The 15,113-nt window shown below is 38.7% G+C and overlaps 1 protein-coding gene across 8 annotated transcripts in view; it reads right to left on the reverse strand.

The window, feature by feature from the left end:
* The window catches only part of LOC122564345 (F-actin-uncapping protein LRRC16A-like), a 472,988-nt gene that overhangs the window by 61,137 nt on the left and 396,738 nt on the right, over positions 1–15,113 (reverse strand). For 6 of the 8 annotated variants that reach the window (XM_087978643.1, XM_087978642.1, XM_087978641.1 and 3 more), the window contains exons 30-31: positions 14,671–14,688; positions 5,237–5,303 (exon numbers count right to left, since the gene is read on the reverse strand). In XM_087978643.1, the coding sequence (XP_087834769.1) occupies positions 5,237–5,303; positions 14,671–14,688 (85 nt within the window). The remainder of the gene's footprint in view (positions 1–5,236; positions 5,304–14,670; positions 14,689–15,113) is intronic. The other 2 variants (XM_043719090.2, XM_087978644.1) reach the window with 1 other exon arrangement.

The following is a 15,113-nucleotide window of genomic DNA, read 5'->3' on the forward strand; positions in this document are numbered from 1 at the left end:
GACCTGCTGAGATTTTCCAGCAATTTCTGTTTTTGATACTACTGAACAAGTCAGATACCAGAATGAAATCTAGCTCTGTAGATCATGCATTTGTCTATTTCATTTTTGTTAAGATGGTAGTCAGTGGTAAAGACTTATGCCCAAAACATCGATTCTCCAGCTCCTCAGATGCTGCCTAACCTGCTGTGCTTTTCCAGCACTACTCTCAACTCTGATTTCCAGCATCTGCAGTCCTCACTTTCTCCTAGTCAGTTACTGAAGCATAATCACTGCTGAGTTTCTTAAACAGCAGAAGTGTGTTACATAAATAAAACAGAGTGTTCTTAAAATGTGCAGCAAAGTCTTATCCTGTTTCCCAACACTATCTGTTACACAGACTCAAATCCATATAAACTACTCTTTTATATTGAATCTGTAAGTTTGATTTAACTAATTTTCCTCAGTTTTCTCCTGTGAACGGGAAAATCTTCTCACATGAATACTCCCAAAACTGAAAGCTTAGACTTTCTCAATTTTTCATAACCTGATGGTGTCTGACCAAACATGTCTGGTTTGAAAACTTCACAAACTAAAAACTTTTCTACTGAGGTAACTGCATTTCATCAACAGTTCCACACTCCTTTCCGGGAGAAAAACTATATTTCTGATTGCAGTGAAGTTTCCAAAAACTCTCAATTTGAGTTTCCTAAGCTAAAATCAAGCCCTGATTATTCTGAACCCAACAAAGGAATGATATTCAATATTTACCTACCTGTTGTAAATCACCACAACAAAAACTATTTTCCATTAAAATTACAGGGGATCCCTGCTCTCTGATATATACCGGATTAGGTTACTGCTCTGGAAAGAATATCTAACCTAGTTACTCTTTAAACCCTTCACAAAAATAACTAACCATAAGTTCTAAAAATCATGTTAATATATCCACATATACAACAAACACCCTTTATCACAGCTGGCTCTTACCGATTCACTTCTTTTCCTGCTGATGACTAAGATTCAAGTCTTCCTCTTTTCAGTTCAAGTTTGAGTCCTTTTTGGATACACTCATCATTTTTCTCTACTCTCGCATTAGGAGTTGTGTGATGTACCCAACAGCCCTTCAATATAAATCCAATCTAATTTACTCTTTTGGTGTTTTTGCTCAATTTTCCTCCAAAACCCTTTTCCCTCTTCCTCTCTGTTATTACCTAAAAAACTGAATCATCACCTCTTTCCAAATATCTTGCTTGCAAGTAAGACTCATCGAGATCATAGTATCATCATAAATTAATCCATTGATAATCGTGAGTATGACTAAAACATAACTTATCTAAGATATTTGATATTCTAATATTTTATTACTGATGGTATATTGTCATCACAGGCTGCTTTGCTTAACATTTTTCTAGTCCAGACAACTTCTTTGTACTTCTCTTCTCAGTCCATCACTTATACCTTCAGCATGTTTCATCTTTAAGAATGTCCTTCAGTACGTCTCTGCCACAGCTACTCTGAAGACCTTAATATCTATTGTGTCCCCAAGTCCTCAATGTTTATTTCACTGAAATTTATTCCCTATTTTTCTCATTTAGGCTTTGCACAAAACAATTCCTCAACTGTTTAGTTCAACATATGTCCAAATGCTCTACAACATCCTGTACAACTGGTTGATTGCACATCAAGGCACCACTGCAGTCACAGCCTTCTCTCTGCTGCTGTTTACCTCCTAGTAACTGCTGAACAACTCTTCTTTCAGGTTGTTGATAGCCTCAGCCTCCGTGCTTCCTGATACAACATTCATACCTGTGGTGTTAATTCTTAAATATCAGTTTGCAGCATGCTGCAGCACACAGAGTATTAATGGCCTGGTCATGACCATCATGAGCATTGTTGGCTCTCCATGTACAAATACTATTCTGGATAGTAGCAAATTCCCTCTTCCCAGCACAGCCCTCCTCTTGTCTCCCAGCTTTCCTATTAAAGTCACCTAAAGCCCAGTGTTAAGAAGATCTTGAATTGCTATTTCAAAGGTTGCCTGCCTACTTTCTTCCTTCCCCAATAATTGATAATACATTTCAGTTTCTTCTCATTGTTTTTTATCCAACTAAATGTTAGCAAGATCAAAGTCATTATTGCTAACGGCAAGTACTTCTGTTTCTGTTTGGCCTAGTCACCAAATCAGCTACTCACCCAGTCTGAGCACATGTCATAAGGCTTCTATCATATTCATCAGTAAACTTGTTTTTATCTACCTCAACATCATACTTATCCATCCTCATCTCATTCCTACTGTTGCTGAAACTCTTATAATGTCTCTGTCAGCTTCCATTATCAATTTTGACATCTGTTGATCTTAAAACCATGTCTCAAATTACCTCCTAACTTTTCCGTTTCAACTGATTGATTTAAATTTCTTCATATTCAACTAAATTGCGTTTGTCATGTTTTCTTGCATAAATAAAGATAGTGTTCAGATGAGACTGTTATATACAGCCAGGGTGTGGATGATTACCTAACCTGCAGTGATGGTACTTAACTGCTAATGATTGGAAATGCTCTGCAAATGGCAGCTTGCCATTAATTTGGCAGATTGTTCAAATGCTGTAAAAGTTGAAATCTGTTTCATGAATGATGATGACCATACTATAGAATTTCTTACTGATCTACATCACTCATGACTTGCTGAAACCAAACTAAATTTGGAAGTCTTTGCCGCCCTGGTTTTCAGCTTTCCGGGAATTGAAGCTTATGTGAGTTTTGTTTCTTTCATTTATCAACTTGGTTTCCGTCCTTCAAAATATCAATGTCAATGCATAAGGCAAGCATTTATCTTCTTCAAGAGCCTATCATGTTGAATGTGTGAACATAAGAAATAGGAAGTGGAGTATTTAATGCTATGAGTCTGCTCTGCAATTAAAGATTACGCCTGCATTTCCACCATTTCTCACTAGACCTATGTCCTGAATTCTCTCAGTATTTAAAAAAAAATTACCAATTTACTGAATATACTGAACAACCACTGTTCATTGAGGTAGAGAATTCCAAAGATTTACAGCATTTTAAGTGAAGAAATTGCTTATGTCAACCCCCTTATTCTGATCCCTTTTTGTATGATGATCACGTGTTCTAGATTGGCCAGCAAAAGCAAACATTTTCTCAGCCTGTACCTTGTCAAATGCTTTAAGAATTTTAGAAGTTGCAATTGAATTCTTCTCACTGTTTGAGACTTTAGTGAATACAAGTCTAATCTTTCTGCTTAGGACAAGTATCTCATTGCAAACATCAGGCTAGTGAACCTTCATGACAATTTCTAGGGTAGAAATATACTAAGGTAAGGAAACCTAAATGGCATAATTTTTACAAAGTGAATAACTTTATTATCATAGAGTCCCCACAGCGTGGAAACAGGCCATCTGGCCCAAAAAGTCCACAGTGACCTTCTGAAGAGCATCCCACCCAGACTCATGCCCTCCCTGCAACCCTGGACTTCCCATGGGCAATCCACTTAAATTACACACCCTTGGAAACTACAGGCAGTTTAATCTGGTCAATCTACCTAACTTGCACTTCTTTAGTCTCTGGGAGGAAACCCACGGAGGCACAGGGAGAATGTGCAAAATCCACGCAGACAAGCGCCTGAGGATGGAATCTAACCCAGGTCCCTAGTGCTGTGAGGCAGCAGCGCTAACCACAAAGCCACCATGCCACCCAGAGCCACTGTACTTTGCCATATTCTATTTGCTCACAGAACCCAAGTCTCTTCCCCACCAGCTCTTCATATCTTTCGCATTACTGACGTTATCAGCACTGCATTGTCGGCAAACTTGGATGCGACATTCATCCAAGTCAATTCATATAGATTGTAAATAAAGGTGGCTCAAGAACTGATCCTATTGCTTTATTACTTACAGCCTGATAGCCCAAGAATGGCCTTTTTATTCCTCGTCTGTTTTCTGTCCATTGAGCAACCCTCAATCCCTTCAAATGTACGCACCCAATCCCATAAATCTTAATTTTGAATCATAACACCTTAACCAAATGCTTATTTAAAATTCAATTATCTGAACGGAAACACAGTTTGAAGGAAAGCCTGAAAGTGAAAATTGTACAAATAACAACAATTAATGTTGTTTTTGAAATATTTTTGCAAATTGTTCTAACAATAATACAAATATACAAGTTAATTCAAAATCCACCAAAGACCAGTTAGAACTACTACAAAAGACTGAAAAGGGACTGCTTGTTATTAAACTTTAATACACAGGAGAGAGGGAGGCAACATAACCGAGGCGTCATTCTTTCAAAGAAATGGAGTGTGTCCTATGTGGTTTTATTACCATTTGATAAAGCTATATTCATTTGTGTGTAATGGTTGCAGAAATCTCATCCTTCTTCACTGCAATTATTGTATTTCAACTTTTATTTTGCTTCTTTCATTGAATATATTAAAATTAGAGAAAGTTAAGTAAACAATATATTCACATAAAAGTTAAATAGGGAATCTTTCATTTTTTAAAAAAGGTTTTCTTTCAATATGTTAAATTTCTGCAAGTATGCTAAAGTAGAAAATTAAATATTCCATTTTGTGATAATCTACTTATTATAAACCTAGTTTAAAGAAAACTGCAGTGCTATTAGACAATATCCCAAAATACTGGATTTGAATCACTATTTTATTCAAACAGTTCTCTATAAATTGTTTATCTTAAAAGGTAAATTTTAGTTGTGTTTCTAAAAGTTATTTTTTTTTAAAAACGTCAATACGGAGGGAATAAAAATTGCTTAATTTCAATAAGATGAACACAGGTGAAAACCGCTTAACCACCCAACCACTAGATGGGAGTGTTTAGACATGAGCACCTCACTGGAGTCTTCAGCAGGGAGTAAAACAAAATTATTTTCTGATGAGAATGTTGTGATTAATTAGAAATAAACCTATCCATTTCCTGTTGCATCTGAAACTTGTACGGTTACAAATTACGCCAATGACAAATGAAAAAAAGAGACCCCAGTATTAGTGCAAAATATTGGATGGCTTTCTCAACTCAGTATTTAGCTCAAAGTTACTTGAGGAAAATTACCACAATTTTAGTCGTTATTTTCTTTAATTTGCTTTCTGACAATATTTCCAACAACTCTTTCCTTAGAAATATATCTGAAAGCTAAATTTAAGAATAATGATCAACACCAGGTTCAAGTGATCTTATTTAACTTCTACACAAAAACTAAATTGAACATGTGCTTCTTCATTTACCAAATGCTCTGGAAACAGGGCGGAGCATTCTACTGTGGATACTTTTCCTCTTCGACTTGGGGGTCATCTGCCACACAAAACAGAAGTTCAGTTAATCACTGAAGCATAAGTTCTTAAACATTGTATACCGTGCATGTATCGCATACATCATTTTAGAACACTTTTGGATGCACTCCTAAATACATACACAGGCTTCAGATGCATTTTTTTGTTTTAAAACTGCATACTCCTCCATGCACCATTCTAATGGCTAAGATATCTTGTGCACATTTTATTTAGAGAGATTGTTCAAACTTAACACATAATAATAGGGTAAACGTTGAGAAGATGTTCCCAGTTGTGGGGAATCTTGAACAAGGGTACACAGTTTTCGATTAAGTGGACACTTATTTAAAATTGAGATACGAGAGGGAATTTCTTTTTGCAGAGGGTAGTGAATGTCTGGAATTTTTACCCCAGAGGGTTGTGCAGGCTGGATCAAAATGTATTTAAAGAGGAGGTAGATTTTTGAAATGTTAGGGATTTGACTGCTGAGGTCCTAGCATGAAAGAGCTGTTGAAACCTGGAGCAGATCAGCTATGATCTTGTAGAGTGACAAGGATAGGCTTGAGGGGCCGAATGGCCTTCCCAAGCTCCAATTCTTATGTTCTTATAACAGAAACCAGAAAGTGAAGATCATGGGACTATTTTGCCCCAAAAATCAAAATCTCTGACTCAACAAAGTAGCACTGAAATAAAAGCTGCACTTCCTTTTACATGTATTCTTCATTTTGGAATGTGCGAGTAAACATAGTGTCCTAGTTTTTTGTTCCCTATTTTGCAATCTGATATCATATGACAGCAAGGTGATGTCTTACCCATCCTTGCAAATCAGGAATCTGCATCGAAATTGTATTTCCATTCTTGATTACAGACAAACTCAAATTTGAAAATGCATTTGGTGAGAAAGGTAACCCATTACAAAGGGCAAAAAACTCTATGTAAAGTCATAAAATAAGGAATCTCATTTCCTATTGTAGAGCTTCAGTCACCTGTTCAGCACAAACAAGTAACTAAAATATACAAAAATGCAACTACATATCAGCACAATGTTAAAATTAATTCTGAGCATAACTACAGCTGTTTTAGAGTCATACAGCACGGAAACAGACCCTTCGTCCAACCAGTCCATACTGAATATAATCCCAAACTATCTATTCAAATTGTCAATTCAACACTAAAGTAATGTAAACTATGCAAAGGTCATGAGATGCAAGGAAAAACATTAGCTCTTATTTTTAAGCAAATTAAGCATTATTTGATATAAACATATTACACATACCATTTAACTTCGCTGTATAAGCACTAAACATGATAAGTGACACCAGAAGTGTGGAAACTGTCCATACTCGACAGGCTTAAAGAAGCAGCAAAACATTCATCTTCAAGCATTTTAAAGACGGAACAAAACATACGGGTTGACCATGACCTTATTCAACTTAAAATTTCAATCTCAGATGAAGTATTAGCAGTCCAAAAGATTTGACTTTCCAGGCTTCTCATAAACCTGAATCCATCTGTACGTTCCAATGAATGTCTCACCGAGAAAAGTGGTGCTTTGTCTCTGAAGAAACAACTACAAAGCTGAAATCACTGGCCTGCAAGATCATAATTCTTTGTAGTCATGAACCAAAAACTAACAAATAGTCTTTTTCAGTTAGATTGGTAAGCTCATTCGATGGAAACTTATTGAAATGCCAGTAGCAGATTCAGTTTGGCAGAAAGAAAGCTTCAGTTGGTCTGAGTGCGTGAAGAGTGAAGCTTTGCCATAGAAACTCGGAGGAGTGCTGTGCCACAACTATCACTTCAATCGTGAAAGCAGATCTGTGTGCATGAGATTTGAAAAGGTCAATCAACTTGTAGAGTTAAAAATTTAGATTATTTAAGGTTTCACTCAAAAAACGAAGGGTCACGAAGGTAACTGCTCCATTGTGCCTCAAGGCTCCTCTGTTCACAAGTATAAAATGTGTCACTCCCGATTCTGACCTAGCCAACTTAATAAGGTGGCCCATCTTTGGACAGCAGAATAATTCTCTACATCAGAGGGCACTGAGTTGTCACTTTGAGCGAAAGCCGTATTACCTGATTAGGTTAGATTAGATTCCCTACACTGTGGAAACAGGCCCTTCGGCCCAACAAGTCCACACCGACCCTCCGAAGAGTAACCCACCCAGTCCCATTTCCCTCTGGCTAATGCACCTAGCACTATGGGCAATTTAGCATGGCCAATTCACCTGCCCTGCACATCTTTGGACCTGTGGGAGGAACCCGGAGCACCCGGAGGACACCCACGCAGACACGGGGAGAATGTGCAAACTCCACACAGACGGTCACCCAAGGCTGGAATTGAACCTGGGACGCTGTTGCTGTGAAATTATCTCCACTAAAAATGATTTCATTAACTTCATCAATCCCTCTTATTTCAGAACGAATTTAGCCAAGGGTTTCCAGATTCATTTTAAGAATGATTTAAGCATAAAATCTTTCACTCGAGAGAGAGCAGCAGCTTTTCAGGCTTTTGTTGGGAGTTTGGGGGAAATGCAGGATCAGTGTCTTGTTTGAGTAAATCCCCATACTTGCTTATGTAAAACACTATGTGGTAACTTCACAAGTTTAAGTTGGGGCCCTTATCTAAGGAAAGATACACTGGCATCGGACACAGATTATAAAACTTTCACTAGGCCGATACCAGGAATGGAGGGATTGTCTTATTAGAAGAGACTATATTCATTAGAGTTTAAAAGAATGACAGGCAACCTTATTGAAACTTACAAGATTCTTAGGGGACCTGACTGGCTCAATGTGAAAATACTATTTCTCCTTGTGGGATGTCTATGATTTGAGGACATAATCTCAGAACAAGGGGTGGCAAATTTAAGACATGGAGATCACAGAATCATGATAGGGTTCCTGTAGTGCTGAGAGGGGCCATTTGGCCCATCATATCTGTACCAGTTCTCCTAAGAGCATTTATTTCCCCCCCAAACCTATCCCTATTGTCCCACATTTACCACAGCTAATCCACCAAGCCCGCACATTCCCTGGGCACTACAAGGCAATTTAGCATGGCCAATCCACCTAATCTGTACATCTTTAGAGGGTATTTCTTCTGAGTACAGTGAATCAGTGGCATTCTTTACTGCAAAGAGCTGTGGACGCTGGATCAAGACTGAGGTTGACAGATTTTAGATCAATCAGGGAATTGAAGGTGATGCAAAAAGAAAAGAAAATGGAGTTGAGGATTACAGAATCAGCCATGATCTCATTAAATGGCAAAGCCGATTTGATAGGTTGAAGGGCCGATATCTACTCCTGTGTCTTATGCAGTGGAAATTCAAACAAGTGTGATGGAGTTTAAAAACCTGAAGATTTTGATGGTGAAAGAAACTCAAAATGAGATCAATTCATGTGTTTGCATTCACTGGATCACATTGGGTGTTGCAGTCATCAAATTAAACATGCCTAGGTTTCAAAACATGATGGAGTGGAAGTTCTCTTTCAGTGTCCATGAATCACACCAGCCAGTACATTTAACCTTTTTGCAAAACTGTAGCTTGCCATAAATTACAGTTGATACTGAGCTGACAGTTGATTTACATTAACGATGCTGCCAGGAAGAGAATAGGGTACTATTTAATCTAGCCACATATAAAACTGGATCTCATATGATTGAGGATTTGGAAATAAATCTGTTTTTAAAGGCTTTAAAGGAGGATTCTTAGTCAGGAATTTCCCATTCCCAATGCTTGCAAATAAGGGTGGTCAGGATATTACAGTTTGTGGAATAAATTACCAGAAAAGTCATTAGATGTATTAGTCTGCTCTTCCTTGAATGCTAAGTGATCTTGTCCATCAGCAAGAGATGACATAGCCTTAATCTGTTCCAAAAGATGGCATCCGAGATAATCCATTAATACTACTCTCAACAACAGCTGAATATTTGTGTGCAAATTTATGGAAAAAATGTATGATTTGTGACAATGGATTCAAGGTTAAGTAAAGCTGATAAAAAGCAATAATCTCCTAACTTTGTTTGTGTCCCCCCCACCATGCAACCATCAAGAAGACACTGCATAGGTCACTTCAAAAACCATCATATTTAAAGCAATGTACATGAATGACTGTGCTTAAAAATGCAAGGCAGCATGGAATAAATTTCTGTAAATCACCATTTCACTCCAGCGATTCCTGGATCTTCATCAATCGAGAGATCAAAAATGACCAAAATGTTTTATGCCCAAGCGAAGAGAGGCTTATCTTTAGGTTTGCGTTGTGGAGAAGGTCTAAAATATAGTATTATTGGTCCAGATAGTCACTAGAGCAGCAGTTACTGGAGTTTCACATCAGGAACCATGGGGATTCCCATGTGGAGCAGACTTCTTTGGAATTGCTCAGGAAATCAAAGATTCCAACAGGCAATTTCCCTGCTTCTCGACTCCACTAAAGTCAGAGATTCCAGAGGTTTTGCTTCAATTAATCTAATAGTTATTCAGGAAAGGTTATAGGATTAAAACGTTACTCTACCATCTTGCTGACTACTAAACTGACTCCCAATTCATAACCTCCACCAAAATGAACAACCTTGAAGCCCCTTAAATTCCCTACAGCAACCATTGGTCTGAAGCCCTGGACCAGAGTAGTTTCCCCACAGCCATGGATCCAACTTTCCCTCTTCCCATTGGAACAAACACCAACTATGTCATTTCAAACTTACTTGGAAGCCTAAACCCTTAACTAACTGAGAGAAAGTGAGGACTGCAGATGCTGGACAAGTCAGAGTCAAAAAGGCTGGCACTGGAAAAGCACAGCAGGTCAGGCAACATCCGAGGAGCAGGAGAGTCGACGTTTCGAGCATAAGGCCTTCATTAGGAATGCTGATGAAGGGGTCATGCCCGAAACAGCGACTCTCCTGCTCCTTGGATGCTTTTCCAGCGCCACCCTTTTCGACCTTAACTAACTGCCATTCTATCCCAAACCTTCTAAAAACTTAGCTTTTCACAGAAAATGTGGCTGGTTCTGCATCTGGGCACATAAATCATAGTTTACGGCACCTACTGCTGTGTAAAAAAAAGGGAATAGCTTGGCTTGACTTCGGCCCACCATCCTGCAGAGCAGCACAAATACTGGATTTCCGGTATGGTCTGCAGTTTTAAAGGAGCCGGGGTCAGAATTGCCGGCCAAGTGTTGGAGCAAAGCAGCAATCTGGCTATGATCACTATTCCTCGGATTATCTGGGCCATTATTTGTAACATGGTTTCTAGAGAGATAAAAGTGCTTGTGGTTTTTGGTGCTGTGAAAGTCTGATCAGCTTTTTTTCTATAAAGTGTCAGAAAGTAATTTGGAACAGTGACAAAAAATTGTCCTTTCCAAGAAATCATGTTACTTAAGCTAAATAGCTTAATAAGCTATCTGGTGAGAAAATTGCTCCTCCTTAATGACCTGTGCTTTATGAACTCCAGAAGGGGAGACAAGAGTCAGAGGTGTGTTGCAATTCAGAAGAAAAGATAAATACCAGCAGTTCCATGACAGTCAATGCTTTCTGGGCGGTACGGTGGCACAGTGGTTAGCACTGCTGCCTCACAGCGCCAGAGACCCGGGTTCAATTCCCGCCTCAGGCAACTGTCTGTGGGGAGTTAGCACGTTCTCCCAGTGTCCTGTGTGGGTTTCCTCCGGGTGCTCCGGTTTCCTCCCACAATCCAAAAACGTGCAGGTTAGGTGAATTAGCCATGCTAAATTGCCCAGAGTGTTAGGTGATGGGGTAAATGTAGGGGAATGGGTCTGGGTGGGTTGCTCTTCGGAGGGTCAGTGTGGACTTGTTGGGCCAAAGGGCCTGTTTCCACACTGTAGGGAATCTAATCTAATTTAATCTTTATGTTTATGTCTTACGAGTCCAGTGAGAGAAGTCAGTGAACTAGCCCGGGTGGCTTGGGGGGAGGCAGTAATGGAGAAAATCACATCTGGTTTGCTTAAAGTTGCTGAAATGAAACATTTAGTGAACTGCAGCAGTTCACTAAGTGAAAGTGAAGATGGGAGCTTCCGGTTTGTAGATGGTATTACTGCGAAAAGGGATAACTGTTTCTTTTTGTTATTTATAATAAGGTCTTTCAAATTGTCACATATGGGTTTTTCTTGTGCACTAAACCCATTGCATTTTTTTAAGCAGTATACTGACCCCCCGCCCCGCACTACTCTGGGCGAGTATGGTCAGGGACTGACCACCATAATAACCAAATTGGAAAAACACCATTTATGGTCTATCAAGCCAGGTTCCACTCCGGAATTTGACTTGTCTACTCTTTTACCAACAGCTAGTATCATAATATTAATAGACCAATTATTCTTGTTAATATGTATCCTAATGTTTTATGAATGGAGGCTGCTTGTAAAGTCAAATTAAGACGATGCAAATCCAATGAGTTGACAGTAGTTTTGTCTGTTTCTTGGAGCTTTGAGTGTGTACAAATTATACCACAAGTTGGTCATCTGGTTACTAAAAATGCAAATGAATTTAGGCTGGCCAGAACATAGCCCACGGATGCAGCTGTGGTATTTCTTTTCACACCAGCATCATCAACTTATGACTCATTCACCAATTTTGCAGCAGTCACTTTTGATGTACAACCACCACAACCCAGCAAGCTACTGTTGCTATGTTATAACAAGCTACCAGTTAAACACATTATGATAGAAGACATGTTTATTATTATGAAAGCAAGTTATTCTACTTAAACTGCACTTGTGCAGTTAGTGGACAAGAAGGAGTTGAACATTACAGTGTCATACAAACACAGCTGAACTACTGGAACTGGAGTCCTGCCCCAACTTGAGAATTGCTGCAAAAGATGCTTTTAACTGAACCACACAGATGCACCTTGACTTAATGATCTGTATTTGAGACCAATGAAAAACTTCAATGTATCACTTTTTGATGTATCTTATTTTACCAATTGTCTTCTGCAGGGATTTGAATTAATTAATATCGATAAGTGTATATTATTAATGAAGTGACGCTAGGAGATTTGATGCACCGATTTTTTTTCCTATGTAAGCACATGATTTAACTTGTGAATAAAATTCAGCTTTAGATACAAATGAAAATAATCCAAATATAGGCGGCAATGTCTCTCTAAGAACCTGAAGGTAATCAACAAGTCCATCAAAAACATACAAAATGTACGTCAAAGGATGTGCCATTCAGCCCACATGTCTGTGCTGCTCAATACAGAGTCATCCAGCTGAATCCCACAATCTGGCTCTTGGCAACCTAAGTTCATTTGGAGGGTTTGAGCTACAGGGACAGGCTGAATAGGCTGGGGCTGTTTACCCTGGAGTTTCAGAGGCTGAGGGGTGACCTTATAGAGGTTTGTAAAATCATGAGGGGCATGGATAGGGTAAATAGACAAGGTCGTTTCCCTGGTGTCGGGGAGTCCAGAAATAGAGGGGAAAGATATAAAAGACACTTAAGGGGCTACTTTTCCACAAAGAGGGTGGTGCGTATATGGAATGAGCTGCCAGAGGAAGTGGTGGAGGCTGGTACAATTATGGCATTTAAAAGGCATATGAATAGGAATGGTTTAAAGGGATACGGGGCAACTGCTGGCAAATGGGACTAGTTTAGTTTAGGATATCTGATCAGCATGGACGAGTTGGACCAAAGAGTCTGTTTCCATGCTTTACATCACGATCACTATATGACTCTAAGTGCTCATAGAACTACAGAATGGTTAGAACAAAAGAGGTTTTCATTTGGTCTGACATGATTGTTCCTCCTCTGCAAGATTAAGTCAGGTAGTATCACTTCCCAATGCTTGTTCTGTAGCCTTGCAAAGTACAAGTGCTTCTTAAAATGGTAAGAGTTTCTTGCCTCTATCACTCTTTCAGGCTTTTACTTTCGGACTCCCACCATCTTGCATGTCCTCTGCCACTTGCTTTAAGTCTATGCCCCCATGACTATTTACCTCTTTGGTATACACATCATAAGTTTATACTCATCAACTAAATCGCCTTCAGCTTCCTTTGTTCCAAAAATGCAGTTCCAAACTATCCAAAATAAAAACAGAAGATGCTGGAGAAACTCAATATATGTTTGGCAGTGTCTGTAGAGCGAGAAACAGGGTTAATACTTCAAGCTGAAAACATTCACTCTGAAGACCTTGTAACTAGAAATGTCAGATACTATTTCTACCCTTAAGCCACATTTCAGTAATAGCTAATGATATTATATTTCTAAGTGTCATCTGTGCCCTTGGCACATACTTTTTATTAATTCCTTGCATTGAAGTATGTGACGTTAATCACTGGAAAACTCCTTTGTTGCCTATTCTTAGCCTTCTCATGTCAATCATTTGTCAAAACTATGGTACAATAATATGAAGAAATTTGATATCAGATTTGTGAATGAGATAATAAAAATCACAAAACAAGCCTTAAACTGACCTATGGCAAACTAGAAAGGGGTTTTCCAATATTCAGAACCATGCATATATTAACTGTGCCTTTGCGGCATTAGTTATGTGTAGTATAGAGGGTCCAATCTTTACAAAGGTAACTATGGGTGGGACAGTGTTATGAGTCAGTGTGATTAAACCTCCAGGAGCAAGTCCAGTGAAAGCCGGTAACACGAAGCAGAAGTAGAAGCTAGCTGGGTACAATCCCACTCAAGGGTTAGGCTTGGTGGTAGCACTTTGGCTCTCACTAAGAAAATTGTGGTTTCAAGAAGCTAGACTATTGTTCAATACTCTACCGGGGAAATGATTGACTCTGGGGAACCAGCTTTCAGATAAAATATGAAACCAAGCATGGGTGGGTGTAAACGATCTTATGGCTAGTTTGAGCAGAATGTTGGGTGGGGTAGAGTTTCTGATGACCTGGTCAAAACTTATCCCTTATCAACACCTAAAAAAGACACTCATTGATTTTTGGGGGAGCTTGCTGTATGCAACTTGGCTATCTCGATTCAAAAGTACATCACTGGCTTTGAAACACTTTGGGATGTACTGAAATCATCAAGGTTTACAAACACAGGCCTTTAATTCTTTAAAGCAGCTTAGAGATTTCCTGATTTTGGAAAAAGTGACTTATGAAATCATGGAACCAGGCTTGAGAGTGTTTTGTCAAAAGCATTGCAAAAAATTGAACGTAATGCAGACTTTAAAAATGCAATCATTCTTTGTTTCTCAATACAATTGTTTAATTTGCAAAAATAAGCTTCAATAATTATTTCAAGCAAACTAAATGCTTTACATAAAAAGCTGTTTTCCATTCAAGCACATATTCAAACAAAATCACAGCACAACTGACTTCTCTCATGGGACTGCCATACAACACAAAAGCAAACAAAGCAACGAAGACAAACCAACTACCCAACAAAAGACTGCAAACAGTGGGGTACTTACACTGGTACAGCAGAGAGTCTCCATGCAGCAAAGGAGAAATCAGAAAATGGAGGAAGAGAAGATATGGTGAAAATGGTTTGCATTTCAGAAAGAAAGTACAACCATACAAAAGAAAATATAATGCAGACTGTTATTTCGAACATACAAAGCTTAGTGAATCAGAAATGCACAGACAGCAACAACTTATGAAGTAGGTGTTGTTGACCAGATTTAAGCAAATAAATTTTCAATACATTTCAGCAAAATTTAATATATCAATACATTTAGCAAACTATACTATGCATCTGACACTGAAAAACTGATAGAAATATTAGCATATAAATGGCAGTTTCTAAATTAAATATTCAGCTTGGTCACTTCCCTCGACAAGACGATGAGAACTTCAGCTGGCTGGTGTCATTTAAAACTAATTGATGCGGCCACTGGAGGAGAGTGCATGGCAT

The sequence above is a fragment of the Chiloscyllium plagiosum genome, unplaced genomic scaffold (genome assembly GCF_037043375.1).
Source record: "Chiloscyllium plagiosum isolate Xiang-an unplaced genomic scaffold, Cpla_swu_hap1 HiC_scaffold_34, whole genome shotgun sequence".
Lineage (NCBI taxonomy): Eukaryota > Metazoa > Chordata > Chondrichthyes > Orectolobiformes > Hemiscylliidae > Chiloscyllium > Chiloscyllium plagiosum.